At 36.8% G+C, this 17,748-nt stretch overlaps 1 protein-coding gene across 5 annotated transcripts in view; it reads right to left on the bottom strand.

The window, feature by feature from the left end:
- LOC129732463 (liprin-alpha-1) overlaps positions 1-17,748 on the bottom strand; it is a 1,274,109-nt gene that overhangs the window by 335,167 nt on the left and 921,194 nt on the right. For all 5 annotated transcript variants that reach the window (XM_055693366.1, XM_055693364.1, XM_055693363.1 and 2 more), the window contains one exon: positions 13,705-13,888. In XM_055693366.1, coding sequence (XP_055549341.1) covers positions 13,705-13,888 — 184 coding nt within the window. The remainder of the gene's footprint in view (positions 1-13,704; positions 13,889-17,748) is intronic.

Genomic DNA, 17,748 nt, shown 5'->3' on the forward strand with positions numbered 1-17,748 from the left:
GATTACAATAGAACGCACGCTTAAGACTAACTCGATATTCCTATCGCTAAACCTTTTATTAACTAAATCTACCTAGTCAGCACAACCAATATCGTTCGATGGGTCCTCCACGTTGGTACTCGTTGGTCGTGTCTACGTTGCCTTCCTGGGTTGTTGCTACGCTGGATTCTTCCTGGCTCATCATTTCTACGGTGCATCGATCGTTGCGTCCGATCGATGGGGCAAGTTGGCGTTGGTCGTCTCGATGTAGTTACCCTGGCTGTTGCTACGCTGGTTTCTCCTGGCTCATCAATTCCCTGGCGCATCGGTTGCTGTGGTCGATCGATGCGGCGTGTTGGCATGGTCGGCTGGGCTCGTCTTTTCATAACGTATATATATTTATATATATATATATATATATATATATATATATATATATATATATATATATATATATATATATATATATATATATATATATATATATATATATATATATATATATATATATATATATATATATATATATATATATATATATATATATATATATATATATATATATATATAAATATATATATATATATATATATATATATATATATATATATATATATATATATATATATATATATATATATATATATATATATATATATATATATATATATATATATATATATATATGAATGTTGCAAAAAGGTAACGAATAACAACAACTTCATACCCTATATTACAATTCCAACGTCGAAAGGTGAAATGAATTTTTGGTCGATACAGGTGCGAACAAAAACTATCTTTCACCAGACCACGTCAATATAGAAAACTGCAAAACCGAAACGGGAATTAAGGTGACGAACATAAAAGGAACCCACTCAATAAACAGATCGGCCTCTTTCGACCCGTTTCAAATCAACAAGAAATTGAAGTTTTTCATCTTCAAATTTCACAACTTCTTTGATGGATTGATTGGTTATGAGTCGTTAAGAGACTTGAACGCTCAAATTGACATTCGCAAAAACACATTAAAAATCGGGAGAAAGACCATTCAGATGAAAAAGAGATTCCCAGATAATCACAGAATAAATATAACAGAACAGGAATTTCAATTTGTAAAGATTAAAAAAAAAAAAGACGGAGATTTTCTCATTAAAGAAGAAAAGCACCACGAAAACTTCACCATATTACCAGGTCTCTATAAGAGTGAGAATAATTTAGCCTTCATAGCAGTGCAAAATCATACCAAGTCCCCAATAGAAATCAACATAAACCAACTTCAAGCTAAAACTGAAAAATGTGAAATTATCAAGTTACCTGATGCAGACATCGCATCGAAGAAAATCAACTACAACATTCGAGACAAACACATGAATGAACTAGAAAAAGATGCTCTTAAAGAAGTAATCAACAAAAATAGAGACGTTTTGTATGAAAAATCTGAAAAACTAACTTTTACACACAAAATCAAACATAGCATACGAACGACTGATAACATACCAATTCATGTAAAGTCATATAAATGTCCACAAATATTTGAAGCTGAAATTCAGAAGCAAGTGAGGAAAATGCTGAATGATGGTATCATTAAGGAGTCTATCTCTCCATACACTGCCCCGGTATGGGTCGTACCGAAAAAAGCAGATGCCTCAGGTGTAAAAAAATTTCGTTTGGTAATCGACTATCGAAAACTGAACGAAAAAACGATCAATGACAAGTACCCAATACCAGATATCACAGATATACTGGACAAATTGGGAAGAGCCTGTTACTTTTCGACAGTTGACCTGGTTTCCGGATTCCACCAGATACAACTTTCAGGGGAAGATACCGAAAAGACCGCTTTCTCAGTAAATTCAGGAAAATACGAATTTACCAGAATGCCGTTCGGTCTTAAAAATGCTCCGGCTACATTCCAACGCGTTATGGACTGTATCTTGAGAGATCTTATCGGAGTGTGTTGTTTCGTCTATATGGACGATATAATAATATTCTCTAGTTCTCTCCAGGAGCATAAAAAACATCTGGATATGATTTTAAAACGACTTAAAGACGCTGGACTAAAAATTCAATTAGACAAATGCGAATTCTTTAGAAAGGAGGTTCAATTTTTAGGACACACCGTTTCAGAAGACGGAGTACGGCCAAACGAGGATAAAATTAAAAGTATCAGATCGTGGCCAATACCTAAGAATGAAAAAGAGGTTAGACAGTTCCTCGGAACCTTAGGATATTACAGGAGATTCATCAAAGATTTCGCCAAACTAGTAAAGCCTTTGACGAGCCTGTTAAGAAAAGATAAAGAATTCGAAATCACTCCTGAAATCAACGAATGTTTTCAGAGATGTAAACAAATATTAATAAGGGACCCGATACTTATGTATCCGGACTTCTCCAAAGATTTTATTTTGACAACCGATGCAAGCGATTACGCAATTGGAGCTGTTCTTTCGCAGGGCACACCTGGAAAAGATCGTCCAGTAGCATACGCATCAAGGACATTAAATAAAACTGAAGAGAGATATAGCACAACAGAAAAAGAACTATTAGCCATTGTATGGGCGGTAAAGCATTTTAAACCGTACCTATACGGACGAAAATTCAAGTTGGTGACAGATCACAAACCATTAATCTATTCCCTTACGAACACAAATGACAAGATAGTGAGATGGAAGTTAAACCTAGGAGAATTCGATTATGAAATCGAATATAAACCGGGCAAACAGAACGTCATTGCAGACGCACTATCAAGAATTAGAACCGAAACAAACGAAGAAGTCAACGTTAATACCTCAAGCGACGACTTAGAAACGGTCCACTCAGCGGACACTAGCGATGACTACTTTATAAGTTGCACGGAAAGACCAATTAATCTGTTCAAAACGCAATTGATCTTTAAAATTGGCAATATAGATACCGATCTTCATGAAGAGGTTTTCACAAAATATCACAGATATACAATTGCTAGACCTCAATATACAGAGGTTGATATTGTGAACATCTTCAAAAACTATCTGAACCCCAAAGGAGTTAACTGCATAAAAGCTCCAGTTTCACTGCTACAATTAATTCAAGAAACCTATAAAACACATTTTTCCACTAATAAAATTTTCAAAGTATTTATTTCAGAGAAGCTGCTAGAAGACATCCGTCTAGATACCGAGCAAGATGAACTTATCGAACAAGTCCACGAATTTGGTCACAGGGGGATAAAGGAAAATAAGAAACAAATTCTCCAAAAATACTTCTTTCCCGAGCTTGAAAGGAAGCTGAAAATTTTTATCACATCCTGTGATATTTGCAAACGTAGCAAATATGACAGAAAACCTCCAAAACTGATACAAAGAAGTACCTTTGGTGAAACTGTTTTTGACAGAATCCATATCGACGTCTTTTTCATGAAAGGTCATAAATGGCTCACAATCATTGATTCATTTTCCAAATTCGCGAATATAATTGCACTCGAAACAAGAACCATTATTGACATGAAAAAAGCAATAACGGATCACATTAGACAGTTTGGAAGACCTGTAACGATTGTGTGCGATCAAGAACCTTCCTTTAAATCCATTGATTTTATCGGATTCCTAAACGATTTAGGAATAGTCGTTCATCACGCTAGTTCCTCCGAATCGAATGGCATTGTTGAAAGGTTTCACTCAACATTGATTGAGCTGTACAGAACTTTACACGCGAAGTACAAAGATTTGGCATTAAACGAAATAATGAATATTTTAACCGACATTTACAACAATACTTTTCATTCGGCAATTAATCAAAAACCACGCGATGTAGTCTTTAACAAAACAAATATTACAAATAGCGAGGAAATCGCAAGAAATTTTGATAAAATTCAATCCGCGATAAAAGTTGAACTCAATAAGCGAAAGGAAGCACACGAGAATAAATTCGATAAAAATGAAACACCAAAAACTTTAAATATAAATGATAAAAAATACATAAAAATTGGTCAAAGACAAACCAAAGATCAAAACCTTTATAAAATTGCGTTAAATCCAAACTGTTAAATCCAATGATGAATTCACTTTTACTGATGCAAACGATATTAAAATCCATAAAAACCGAATTAAAAACTAAACATTTAAACCATCCCTTTTTCCTTTCAGAATAATTTTCATCCACACAATTAATGCTACCACATACAAAGAAATTCCCAACAGCAATGGACTGGTTGCATTCAAAATCAAAACAGCAAGGATCAAAACTGGATATGACAGGACATTACACAAAATCAATCTTAGGTCGCTAGAAGACAACGTAAAATATATAGAAAAAATTACCCAGTCATTCAAAACAATTGAACACTTAGAACAAACTCTTGTAGAAAAAATTAAAGTAGCCAACGGAAAACTTAGGAGTTAAAATACACACAGAACAAAAAGAGCACTAATAAATGCACTAGGAACGGCTATTAAAATCATTGCAGGGAACCCAGATAATGATGATCTCGAAATCATACATAAAAGCTTAGGAGAATTGCAAACACAAGAAAACAAATTAGTCCGCAACCAAGTCCGACAAATTCAAATCAATGAACTTTTTAAAGACAAAATCAACAACATTACAGATGCACTTGGAAAAATCAGCTCCAAAATATCAAAAGAATATAATTCAGTACAAGGCTTGAGATCAGATTTAGAATTCATTAACCTTATTTGGAATACAGATAAAATTATTCATATTTTAGAGAACATCGAGGAACAGATAGAATTTTCTAGAATAGGCTTGTTAAACAAAAATATTCTTTCAGTAGAAGAGAAAATGTACATTTTCGATGAACTTGTAAACCAAAACCTTAAATTGAATTATTTAGACGAAATTTTTCAGTACAGCACAGCTAGTATCGGCATCAGCAAAGGACAAGCAGTTATACTCATCAAGACACCAATTCTAGACGAGAAGACGTACGACCTTTTGGAACTTCATACCTTGAAAATCAACGAAACACGAATCGACACTCATATCAACCTGGTTACTAAGCATGGCGATCTAATTTACTCCCAAACATCAAAATGCGACATATGCGAGGGTAACAACTTGGTGGAAGACGAATGTATCTACAAAATTTTAACCCATCAAACACCAACATGCCCGCTTGTAAAGACGAAACAAGCATTCCAAGTCAATGAAATTGTAAAAGGCGTTATCCTGATCGATACCTCCGAAAACACTGAAGTAAGAGACTCTTGTGGGAACTCGAAGATGGTACGGGATGCCACCATTGTAGAAACCGAAAACTGTACCATTAGAATTCGCAACCTTACATTCTCTGGAAGGCTTGACGTAGTTCAACAAGACGAGTATCTGGTTCCAATCTACAGCAAACCTCTACAAAACACATCTTACTCAAAAGATGACGAAGAAAACTTTATGCTTCGGATCCTGAACCTAGAAGAACTCAGCGAGATTCAAATATCTCTACACCATACACAAAAACGGGTAACTTCACTGCATTTTTCATCAGTTTCTTCACTGCATTTTTCTACAGAAAAATACATGCGAGGGTGAGCAAGGAAAATCACACCAAGCTACCAGAACTTCTTACCCCCAAACATATAGGAGAAATAGACGGGACGGCTAAGACAAACGAAGATACGCCTAAGCACGGAAGCAATGGAGTCCACACCATGACGCCATTATCCGAGGTCCTTAAACATCAAACGAGGACGCTTGATACTTATGGGGGGAGACGTTATGAAAAGACGAGCCCAGCCGACCATGCCAACACGCCGCATCGATCGACCAGAGCAACCGATGCGCCAGAGAATTGATGAGCCAGGAGAAACCAGCGTAGCAACAGCCAGGGTAACTACATCGAGACGACCAACGCCAACTTGCCCCATCGATCGGACGCAACGATCGATGCACCGTAGAAATGATGAGCCAGGAAGAATCCAGCGTAGCAACAACCCAGGAAGGCAACGTAGACACGACCAACGAGTACCAACGTGGAGGACCCATCGAACGATATTGGTTGTGCTGACTAGGTAGATTTAGTTAATAAAAGGTTTAGCGATAGGAATATCGAGTTAGTCTTAAGCGTGCGTTCTATTGTAATCGGTCTTAAACGTGAATAAATATTTTTTTATAATACTCGTAACCATTCGAGCATTACTTATATATATATATATATATATATATATATATATATATATATATATATATATATATATATATATATATATATATTTATATATATAAATATATATATATATATATATATATATATATATATATATATATATATATATATATATATATATATATATATATATATATATATATATATATATATATATATATATATATATATATATATATATATATATATATATATATATATATATATATATATATATATCACTTGAAACTTAACTGTTTTTTTGAAACCGTATTTGAATATAGGCTGAAAGTCCGTTACCCATTCTTAATAAAAAGTTTTACATTGCACTTATACAGGCTAGTTACATACAAAAATATTAATACACTGGGGTCGGTTTTTACGCGGTTGGTTGTACCGTATTTAAAAGATTAGATTAGATATACTTATACTAAACTTATTTGATACCGCGTGAAATGATCTTTCGAATCGAGTAAAAATAATCCGCGTCATTGGAAAAATATCCCGTTTGAAAAAACGCATAAAAACAACCCGCGTAAAAAGCGATCCCAGTGTATAAGATTGGTAAAATACTAGTCAAACAATGAGAAAAACAAAAAACACTAATATAGTTGTCCTTTAAAGTATAAACTAAGCTTATGTTTAGGGACAGTGGTGAATTGCGATTTCGCGGAAGCCGCGAATTTCGCGAAATCCAGCATCGGCCGCGAAATTTACAAAAATTCGCGAAATGCCGCGAAAGTAATGATAAACTGCAACAATTTGTGTTCATCATGAAACATACCAATTTGAAACCTGCGAAATTCATGGTAACCAGCAGTACACACAAAGCTGAAGATTAATGGGCATCTCGATGACAACCACGTAACCAAGGAAATGAAACAGTACCACTACTCTCTTACAATGCGAATTTGTCAGCCTGGGTTGAATTGTCTTCGGACGGTTCGCTTACGGTTGTGACCTGCATGACAGAATTCCAGAGTGTGCAGTCGAATCGAAGTTGCAAGATGAACAAAGTACAAAAAAGCATTTTCAAAAATACCTGACAGTGAGATTGGTATTATTAAATTGCTAGGTATTCGGATCGTGGACGTTTTCCTGGACTTTTCCGGTTAGCAATCGATTTCCGGATTTCCTTATCGATTTCCGGAAACTGTAGATACTAAAATATGACTGGAGACCAGTGATGGAAACGAAACGAATATGATGCAATCGTCGTTTATTCATCACATGTACACTTCACGAAGTGTACAGGCCGTGACTAAACTTGAATCCTCTCAACCCATAATGAAATGATAATGTGGTGCATAGGTTTCTGGGAGAAAACAAACACATGACTAGACTACATCAGCTCTGAGAAGCGATTCGATCGTTTGTCTCTCCATAGGCCGGTAGTTAGGGGAAGAGAGGATAGCAACAGGAGAATATCATGTCGCCTGAACAGCAGCAGAGGTGTGGTGCGGGGACTGGGACTACTTCGGCAGCGGTTGAGTTTAAACGAGAGTAGGAGGGCATACACTGTCATTTTCTTTCTTTTTCTGACAAAAAATCATATTCATGAATCAAATGAATAAGGATATAACAAGTTCTGATCCCTCTGTGTAACAGAGACGAATAACTTCATATACCGAGTTGTGCACATTGAGAACCACGTGTTGTGGTTTACACTAATGAATAGAAATATATCGTAAAGAGGAAAGCAAAGAGAGTGCACCAGCACCGATACTTTGTTTTTCGCATAATGACGACGATTTCAACGCATCTTAGGCTTGTTTTATGTGTATTCATTAATCGCTAGAGGTGATTTTTTTCCTTCGCTGCTGAAGACAATTTGACACACTATGTACTTATAGTCAGTAATGCAAAGAAATCATGGATCGTACGTTTAAATGACCGTATAATAAATTAAATAAATTATTTGTTTCTTGTTTCCACCAAAAAAATCACCTCTGTGTATCCGCGGAAGAAAAAGGTTACCGCGATATTACCGCGAATTTGGAATATTTTCTATTTTGTCATCCGCGAATTTTCAATTTTTTTGCCGCGAATTACCACTGTCTCTACTTATGTCTTAACACTGATATACTCATGTCAATACTGATGATCTGCTGCAGTGTGTTGAAGGTATTCATAAACCGAGTAGTCAGCTCGTTGTGCGAATAATTCCTGGATCGGAAAGGAGGGTCAAACGTTCTACGTTGTCGAAGCGTGACTTGACTGTTGTTAAAAATTAATCTTTGAGCAAGAAGTTGGCTGTCAGTGCATTCGGATAAAATGTTCGTAAAAAAGACGATGTCGTTTATCTTGTGTCGTGAGTTTATCGTGTCAAGGTTCACCAGAGAGCACAAATCGTGATAGGGAGGTAGTTCTTCCATCCGAGATTCCTAATAGCAAACTTAACGAATTTTTTCTGGACTGCTTCGATTCGCTGAATGTGAGTTACGTAGTAAGGCCGCCAAACGACACTTGCGAAATCGAGTTTGCTTCTAACAAGTCCTTTGTAGATTGCTTGAATTGCGTGAGGATCATCAAGGTCTCGGCTATACCTTCTGATAAGAGAAAAAAGTTTCAAGCTATCTACGATAACATTGTCAATGTGTTTCGTGAAAGACAGTATACAGTCGAAGGTTACGCCTAAATCGCGAACATATTCAGCACGTGGTACAACATTGCCTGAATAGGCATAATTGTACAATACGGGGTGAGCTTTCCTAGTAAATGTCAGTACTTAACATTTCGTCCCCTTAATGCTTGAACTAGATAACTCGAAAATTGACGTTTCGAGAAAAACGAGTTTGAAAATTTGACGTATTCTGGTGATGATGATTCAAATGCAATTATTAAAGGTTCAGATTTCATAAAACGCATCCATATCGTTTCAGGCCTGTTATAGCAACGTAAAAATCAACAAAAAACCGAGTTATTTAGTTTTACTACAAAATACGCTTGTTTTTCGTTGAGATATCTAGTTTTTTAATTGATGAATAACACTTTTTCTTGTAATCGTGTTTCAACGAGCTTTGGATATGTTATAGAGCTCGACGCGATAAATATGATGGCATACTTAACTCAAAATCGACAAATTTCGAGTTATTTAGTTCTAGCATTAAGGGGACGATTTGTTTGCGTTCACATGTAGTCTGCAACTATCACAGAATCTTCCGAAAATTTCTAAATCACTCTGCAATCTTTGGCAGTCGTCATTATGTTTAATAGGAAGAAACAATTTCACATCATCTGCGTAAATCAAAATGATTGCATGGTGGATCACATCAGGTAGTTTATTCATCAAAAGCACAAACAGGCCTAGATGACTGCCTTAGGGTACTTCTGAGTGGACAATAAATGAATTCGATTTACTTCTCCGGATCTTCACAAACTGCACACTACGTTCAAGATACGACTTAAGCCAGTTGTAGAGCGAGCCACGAATCCCTGCATTTGCTACTGCCCTTATACACTATCAATGCTAATAGCGTTGAAGACTTTGCTCATGTCTGTATAGATACAATCAACTTGAAATCCTTTGGAGATGTAGTCCGTAACCAAAGCGGTAAACTCACAAAGGTTTGTAACAACGGATTTGTTTTTTAAAAATCCATGCTGCACTGGAGAAATCTGATTAGCGATTGTTTCATAAAGCTTTTTATACACTAGTGATTCGAAAAGCTTCGGGACAGCTGATTGTATTGCAATTCCACGATAATTTTCTACATGATAGCGTGAACCTTTTTTATGCACCGGCGTAATTTGCGGTATTTTCCAAATTGACGGAAAATGACCAGAAGCAAGCGAGGAATTAAATAGCCATGTAAGAGGTCTTATAAATTTCCAGACCGATTTTGGGATACTTTTCAAGCTGTTTTGAATATCGGATATATAGACCTGATACGCTTCCCTGTGGACCGCTTTAAACGTACGCAGTACTTCTTTGTAGTTTGATACATTTTTATGAGACGCCGCGCGACGCATTCGTTTCAAAACACTCCTTTTCTCTTTCATTAGGTTAACAAGGGCGGGCGTGAACCATTCAGGATATTTATGCGATAATCTTCGTTGTTTTGTCACGATTGGAGCGTGACGAGAAAATGTATCAAAAACAGTGAAATTAAACAGCAATGAGTTATAATCAGTTGCATGTTCGATGGCCACCTCGTACCAATCAATGTTCAAAACGTCTAAAGATTTTAAAAAGTTACGCATACTTGCCGCTCGTGGTTGATAATATTCCGCGTTGAGTTGAAATTTTTTCTGTGATATGAAAATATCGTCCCATATAACGTTCGCAAATTCATTCGTCTTCTTGTCGAAGAATGAATTGTATATTTTTGATCAAGCATTCCAATGATCGTATGGTTTTTGCTGGAGAACCACAGACAAATTAAGAAAAACGTGTATTTTCCTAAATGTTAATAATTTTTTGAGCTTAAGTTCAAAATAACTCGAAAACCGATGCCTTTAGAATGTTAACTACCAAGAGCTTTTTGGTTCAAAATGACTCCCTGCATCTTTCAAAATCATCAGAATACAAATATGTTGAAATATGTTTGAATTAGAATTTTTATAAAAAAAATAATCTACCATAAAAAAATATATTTCATTTCTCCATCCTGGACTTTTTTCCAAAGTTGCGTATTAATTTCAAGTTTCTTAAAAAATGGAAAAAATCAACTCTATTTTTTCTATTAAAATTTAATGTTTATTTTTATTTTTTTTTTTTGTCAGAAAGATTTTTTTGTACAGTTTTTTTAATGATGCATTTTTAATTCCCTACAACTCATAGTCAGACAGTTTTTCTATACAACCAACGGTTTCTGGGCTACAATGTTTCGAATAAAACCTATGCCAAAAAGCATACGCCGTTTTAGAATATAATTCATGGGTGTAAAAAATCTCTCCATCTGTGAAAAATGCTCAGTTTGCTAAGCCAAATACGTGTGCAAAGATTCATTCAAATCAAAAATGTTCGATTTAATTTTCGCGTATTTCCAGATCATTTGACGCGATTCAGCTCTATAGCGTTTTAGCCTTTAGACTGAACACAATCAAATGCAGTCAAACTTGAAACGTTTTGGGACAGTTTCTACGTTATTTTAACAAACTCAATCCAGTCTTTTTACGCAGATCCGTACAAATTTGAAACGTATCCCCCGCGTAAAAAAACAGACTGTATATGGGTCATGTCAAGTGTCCGAGGAAATGCATCGATCATCTTCGAGTTCGACCAAATTTTGTTCGTCGATGTACTTTGGGCCGGAACTCATTAATACAAAGTGTTGTAGCGATTGGCGGACCCCTCGACCGATGGGACTGCCTCTACTCTTTGCGAATTTAGCATAACACCTTTTTCAATTTGCGGATATCTCGGGACCCTGAAGAGCTACAGGTGATATTGATATATCATTTTGAAGGGTTTCAGATGTAAAATCGAACTACGAAGTTAAATTTTTTCGGCAGTGTTGCCAACATTGCATTTTTCTCAATTTAAAACTTAATTTGCAATTTCCTCGAAATACCTTCGATTTTGATTTTGACCACGCCAATGTGTTTAGCAGACGATTTTACATAGGAATCACTTATCAGCAAAAAACAAAATGTAGCGTTACAGAGATAAAGCATTTTCAAACTTGCAAGATTCAGGAATTTGTCTACGTACGAAAGCGCTTCTACATAGAATGCTGCAATCGTGATGATATCCTAGCAGGTATTTTTGTAATCGGAGAGATTATCCTTAGAAGAGTATATGTTAATATGCTAACGCAAAAATTCTGTTCTAGACTCAGAAAATTCAGGAAATGCTACTTTTTCTGTTGTCACATGGCATGGTTTATCGTTTTTTGTTAAATGTACATTTTCCTTTTATCTATCATCCGAATTTCAAAACCAACTTGTGGCATCGTTATTAACGTGAAAAAAATGCTTATATCAGATTTCATTTCAGAATTATGTATTAAGCATTCAAGACCACATGTTGTTTTCAAACAAATCTCCGTACGCATCCAAAATACTTTATCATAACCGAATATCTTAATATACTCACAACATAGCACATTATAAAGCAAGTAAGCCTATCATAACATTCGTCTACCTGTGTTCTTCTTTTTCTTCTTTTCCAGAATTAGAGCCGAGGTGGGTTATTCTGTTTTGTTTATTTGACACAGGCTTCGCAACCAACTGTTTAGAGCACAGGATATTTGTGAGGCAAGCGTTACGATCCAATTGACACTAACAGTCTTCTCCTGAGCCGGGGCTCGAACATATGACGACTAGCTTGTACCTCGAGATCAGCTGGGAGTATCTGCCTATGTTACGATTTTTTATGTAAACCACAACTATAACCTACAGGTTTAAAATTATTCAGCCATCAGAGGGACTATCTGACAACTTCATGCATATGACAGTTGTGGAAAATATTTGCGGACCATATTTTTTTATCAGTTTTATCAGACTATAGTCAAAGACTTAAATGTAAGTCAACTTAAAACGATTAAAAACAAGGCTAAATCCTGGAAGCGTTTTCATTGTTACTTGGAATGTATTTTCAAAGTAGGTAGTAAATCTCATCGCGTGTGCCATTTGCGAGATAAGAATTGCTGTGATAACCAATACCGTTTTCCAGTGATACTAATTTGTTTTAAATACAATCCTACTGAACACACCATCTTCAAAAATGAAATGACTGCACACGTGATGAGACTTGCTAGCTACTTAACACATTGTTTACAATGTTGAAATCTTAGCAATCAGGAAAAACATGATCATTTGCCTGTTGGAAAACGGTTTTTAATAACGAGAGGATGTTTCTATAATGTAATAAACCAATAACATGAAAAAAATCATTCATATGAAAAGTGTAACCAACACCCCCCTGTAGCCTTTCCGGAAGATGCGTCTAGAACGGCATTTTTGCGTTATATCATTCACAGATGCTCCTCTAAGTAACATCTCTCCGATTACACAAACGCCTGCTAGGATACCATCACGATTGCAGCATTCTATGTAGAAGCGCTTTCGTACGTAGACAAACTTCTAAATCTTGCAAGTTTGAAAATGCTATATCTCTGTAACGCAACATTTTGATTTTTGCTGATAAGTGATTCCTATGTTAAATCGTCTGCTAAACACATTGGCGTGGTCAAAATCAAAATCGAAGGTATTTCGAGGAAATTGCAAATTAAGTTTTAAATTGAGAAAAATGCAATGTTGGCAACATTGACGAAAAAAATAAATTACGTCGTTCGATTTTACATCTAAAACCCTTCAAAATGATATGTCAATATCACCTGTAGCTCTTCAGGGTCCTGAGATATCCGCAAATTGAAAAAGGTGTTATGCTAAATTCGCAAAAAGTAGAAGCAGTCTCATTGGTTGAGGGGTCCTCCAATCGCTACAACACTTTGAATTGATGAGTTCCGACCCAAAGTACATCGACTCACAAGTGTTGGTCGAAATTGGAGATGGTCGATGCATTTCCTCGGACACTTGACAGGAATGACCCATATACCGAATTTCGAAACCTGTGCACCTTATTCTGTTCTTTAATTTTGCAAACGATTTATCATATTTCGCATTTTCAAAATAATTACCGTATGATATTTATGTAAATAATCACGGTTAGGACTGGTGGGACTACTCGTTCCGCTTAATGGAGGACTTTGTCTTTCTCTTGAACGCCCTCTGGTCAATAAATTCATATGCTCGAGACTTCCAACACGGGATTCCAGCTCTTCAGCTCGAGCTTCAGTAGATTGCTTTTCCTCCTGTATCAACCTGCAAATAAATAAAAAAAATCATCATAATCTAAATGGGTATATGAATTTTGGCGTAGGTTGAAAGCACAGAAACTTCTAATAATATGAAAAACCTGTCCAAGAATGAATTTCAGAGAACTAATGATACCTTGTAGAAAAAAACCGTGAAAACTTTTTTTTTTAATTTTGGAATGAACACAGTTAATTTTAATTTATAAAAACAAAAGTAGCATTTTTTTTATTTTTTTATAGAGAACACAAAACGGCCACCCACTATGGCAATAAGGATGTAATAAATGCAGAGAGCAACATGCGGATGACGCCTGCGATAAGGATGTTGAAAACTGTCTCTATTGTGGGTAGACTCTGCATGAGCTGCAACGCATGAGCTGTCCGCATGCTCCGCGTGCAAACAACGTCAAGATAAAATCAAGCGGTCTCTGAAAGAGCGCTCAAAGTGCACTTTTGCAAAAATTTTCAAAGAGGCCGCTGCAACCAAACTGGTTTCCCCGAATCCTCACGAGGAGCTGTCGTCTGATAAGTCTGATTCTGACTATTCAGTTGGAAAACCTTCTTCAGCCGAACCTGAGAAGTCTAGGAAGAGAAAAACCTTTCTTTCCTTGAACTTCCCTGAAAAGAACATAGAAGAGCCTCATCCCAAATGACAGATACATTCAAAGGATTATGAAGTGCTATTTTGAAGTAAAATACTTCTCTCAGCAAGTTCGGCTACATAGGGATATGAAATGAAAATCTAAAACCGAAAAAAGTGAAAAATATGTCCAATTTCAAATGCTAATAAATCGGTTAGTATTCGATGATTTCCTTCGTTCTTGTAGCAATAGATTGGAATATCTTCTAAGATTCTTCCCAAAAGAAGATAATTGTAATTTTATTATTCACACTATTGTACTATTGAAAATAGTCAAGCCTTGTCAAAACGAAAAATTCGACCGCTGATTGGTCGTTATATGATTGCTTCCAAAGCACGGTCGACAGAATCATATACCTTGCAAATGAAAACATGCTATTTAGCCTATATAAGAGCCTGTTTCAGCCGAAGCCGCTCATAATAGTTCTAGACAGCGACAACAGCAGTCATCCCTTAACATCAGTAGAAGCAGTGCAGTGGATACCAGCGATAGCGGATAGCGGCCACAGATGTGGCATAGCAATGGATAGCGCACTAGTTGCAGCGGATCTCAGCATCGATAGCAGCTGAGCCAGGTGATGCAGGGGCAGCGGATACCAATGGCAGCGTATAGCGGCCACAACTGTGGCATGGCTACAGATAGCGTAGCAGTTGCAGCGGGCATATCTGACCATGAAGCATTTATGCAATTAAAATTGCAATTAAAATTGCAATTGCAGCAATCGGCCTTTTTCAAGGCTACTAAATGTATTTGGAAGAGCGTAATGAATGGTTATTAATAAGCTGCAACTGAGGTTTGATGCTGCTGCAAATGCACAGCAGTGTGATGTTTATTACGATTTGTTGATACTGTGCTTAACAAGCGGTATATACGTAACAAATCCGTATTCCAACAAAAAAGTTCGGCACGTTCTGCTCACGATGCTGAGTCTGCTTTAGAAAATTCACAACACTTCATTAACAAGGACTATAACGTCTTGAAGAAGACGGTTATGGTTTGACATCACAGCAGAATTTCGACCTTCATAATCATGTCTGCCATTGGCAATATCAAACACGCAACAAACTGCATCCATGGGGCACGGGGACGGGAACATTTTCTTCTTCGAAGCCGCGCAACACGACACAATACATGTTATTTTGTTGCTCTAATGAGAGCTCTATCGGTCCGGCTCGACAGAATGTCCACAAGAAATCGTTTTTGTACATCCGTGTTACGAAACTGAGAAAATCTGTTGGAACTGAAAATAAAGGCGGAGCCAGAATGAATAAGATGTATTTTTCGTACATTCTTATTACGACATACGAAATAAAATTTTTCGAACGTTGTAGAATGGTATAACTGGAAATAATTAGGTCACACCTACATTCGTATTACGGCATACGGAACAAAATTTTTCGAACGTTGTAGAATGGTATAACTGGAAATAATTAGGTCACACCTATTTTTCCAGATCCATCATTTCACAACGTTCGAAAACTTTTATTTACTACAAAAAAAAAGACTGACACGCAAGCAGCCGAGTTATCTTTCTTGTAAAAGTATTCTACTTCAACCATGCGGTCGTGGCTTTGCACACAACCCTCCTGTGATTTTTTATATCGGATTTCCCTGAAATTGGTTGCAGACATCGAAATTGTAACGTGTAATATGACAATACAAGGTAATGAATTTGGTATAACCTCAATATATATTTCCCCCAGGATAAGACACGTGTACCAAAACCTCTAGCGCAACCAAGCACTTTAGATTTATCCTTAAGTTCGGCATCGCTACGGTTGGATTGCACATGGATGGTAATTCTGGGTCTCCACGGTAGCAATCATTTGCCTATCTCAATTTCAATTACCAACGGATCAGATCTCGTACAATCGATAAACATTTCGTATGACCACACACGAAATATCACTAGGAAGTTATCCGAGGAAAAGATTTCACGAGCTGTCGAGTTTTCCACCACTTGAAGAATATAACTTTTCGCAGGCTTGATTCTCGACGTCAAGCAAGCCCAAACGCGGTTATTGGCGACAAAATCTCGAAATAGAAATTTATGGAGCACAGCCCGAAGGGTGCAAAATTGTAAAGTAGTCAACGAAAGGGAAAAGTCTTCAAGTCGGTGAAAATTTGATTTTACTAGGAAAGTATGTCGCGGTGTTCGCATTGTCCTGGGATCGCGACACGATGGAATCACTTTTTACGATGACACAACTTTCAGTTGACCTATTTTTTTTATTCTCGCTTATTTTCCGTCGGTCTAGTTCCGCCACTGTTGTGGCCAATCACCGACGCCCAGGGAGGCGACTCCACACCCAGGACCTTAACTCACGACCCGTTTATAAACGGACCGGCGCCAACGGCTTTACTTCCTCATGCGATGGAAGGCGTGATCCCAGAGATTTTTCGCCTCAGAAAATCTCCCGGTGTCGGCTAGGATTGAATATAGACCAGTTGGGTTGGTTGTGAGTGAATAACGCGACCTCACAACCATCGACACCTATGTCGGCGGTGGGATTCGAACCCAGGCGTCGAGCGTGGTTGGCGGAGACGTTACCAACCACACTAGGCCCCCGCTTCAGTTGCCCTATTATCCTGTAACAAAAACGAGTCTCGCTTAGATAGGATCAAAGTCAACTTGTTGAAGAACCATAGGTGAAAAAAAAGCTTGCTGAAGAATCTTCCCGAAATTACCAAGAGGCGCTTATTGAACTTGTTCAACAAGTTTTTGGAGCAAATTCTCGTACCGCAGGATTGGAGGCAAGTGAATGTGATTGCCACAACTCTTATGGCCGATTGCAATGTTGCCCTGTATCCTAAAATTGATGGAGCAAATTATTCTCCGATGCCTGGACCATTGCACAGTGGGGAATCGCTGGCCATCAGCCAAAATTTTTTTTTTTCGTTAGCTTTTTCATAATATTTTTTCTTTATTGCTATAACATTCAAGTGTCTAAATCCAAAATTTGGGCGCAAAATCATGAAATCTGAATTTTTTATGACTTTTCAAAGCTTGGAGAACTGACGTTTTTTGTCTTTTTTGAAAAAAAGGTCATTAATTTGAAACGCTCTGTAGCTTCAATGATAGCTTGGATTTTTTTATGTCAAAAGAAAAGTTGTTGTACATATCGTGCAAAACAAACCCTTTTTATAAGATATTGTAAAATTTGGTCATAGTAGGCCTGACACTAGAAAAAGTTTACAAAAACATGATTTTTTGTAGAAAAGTAGC

This window comes from Wyeomyia smithii, chromosome 3 (assembly GCF_029784165.1).
Source record: "Wyeomyia smithii strain HCP4-BCI-WySm-NY-G18 chromosome 3, ASM2978416v1, whole genome shotgun sequence".
Classification (NCBI taxonomy): Eukaryota; Metazoa; Arthropoda; class Insecta; order Diptera; family Culicidae; genus Wyeomyia; species Wyeomyia smithii.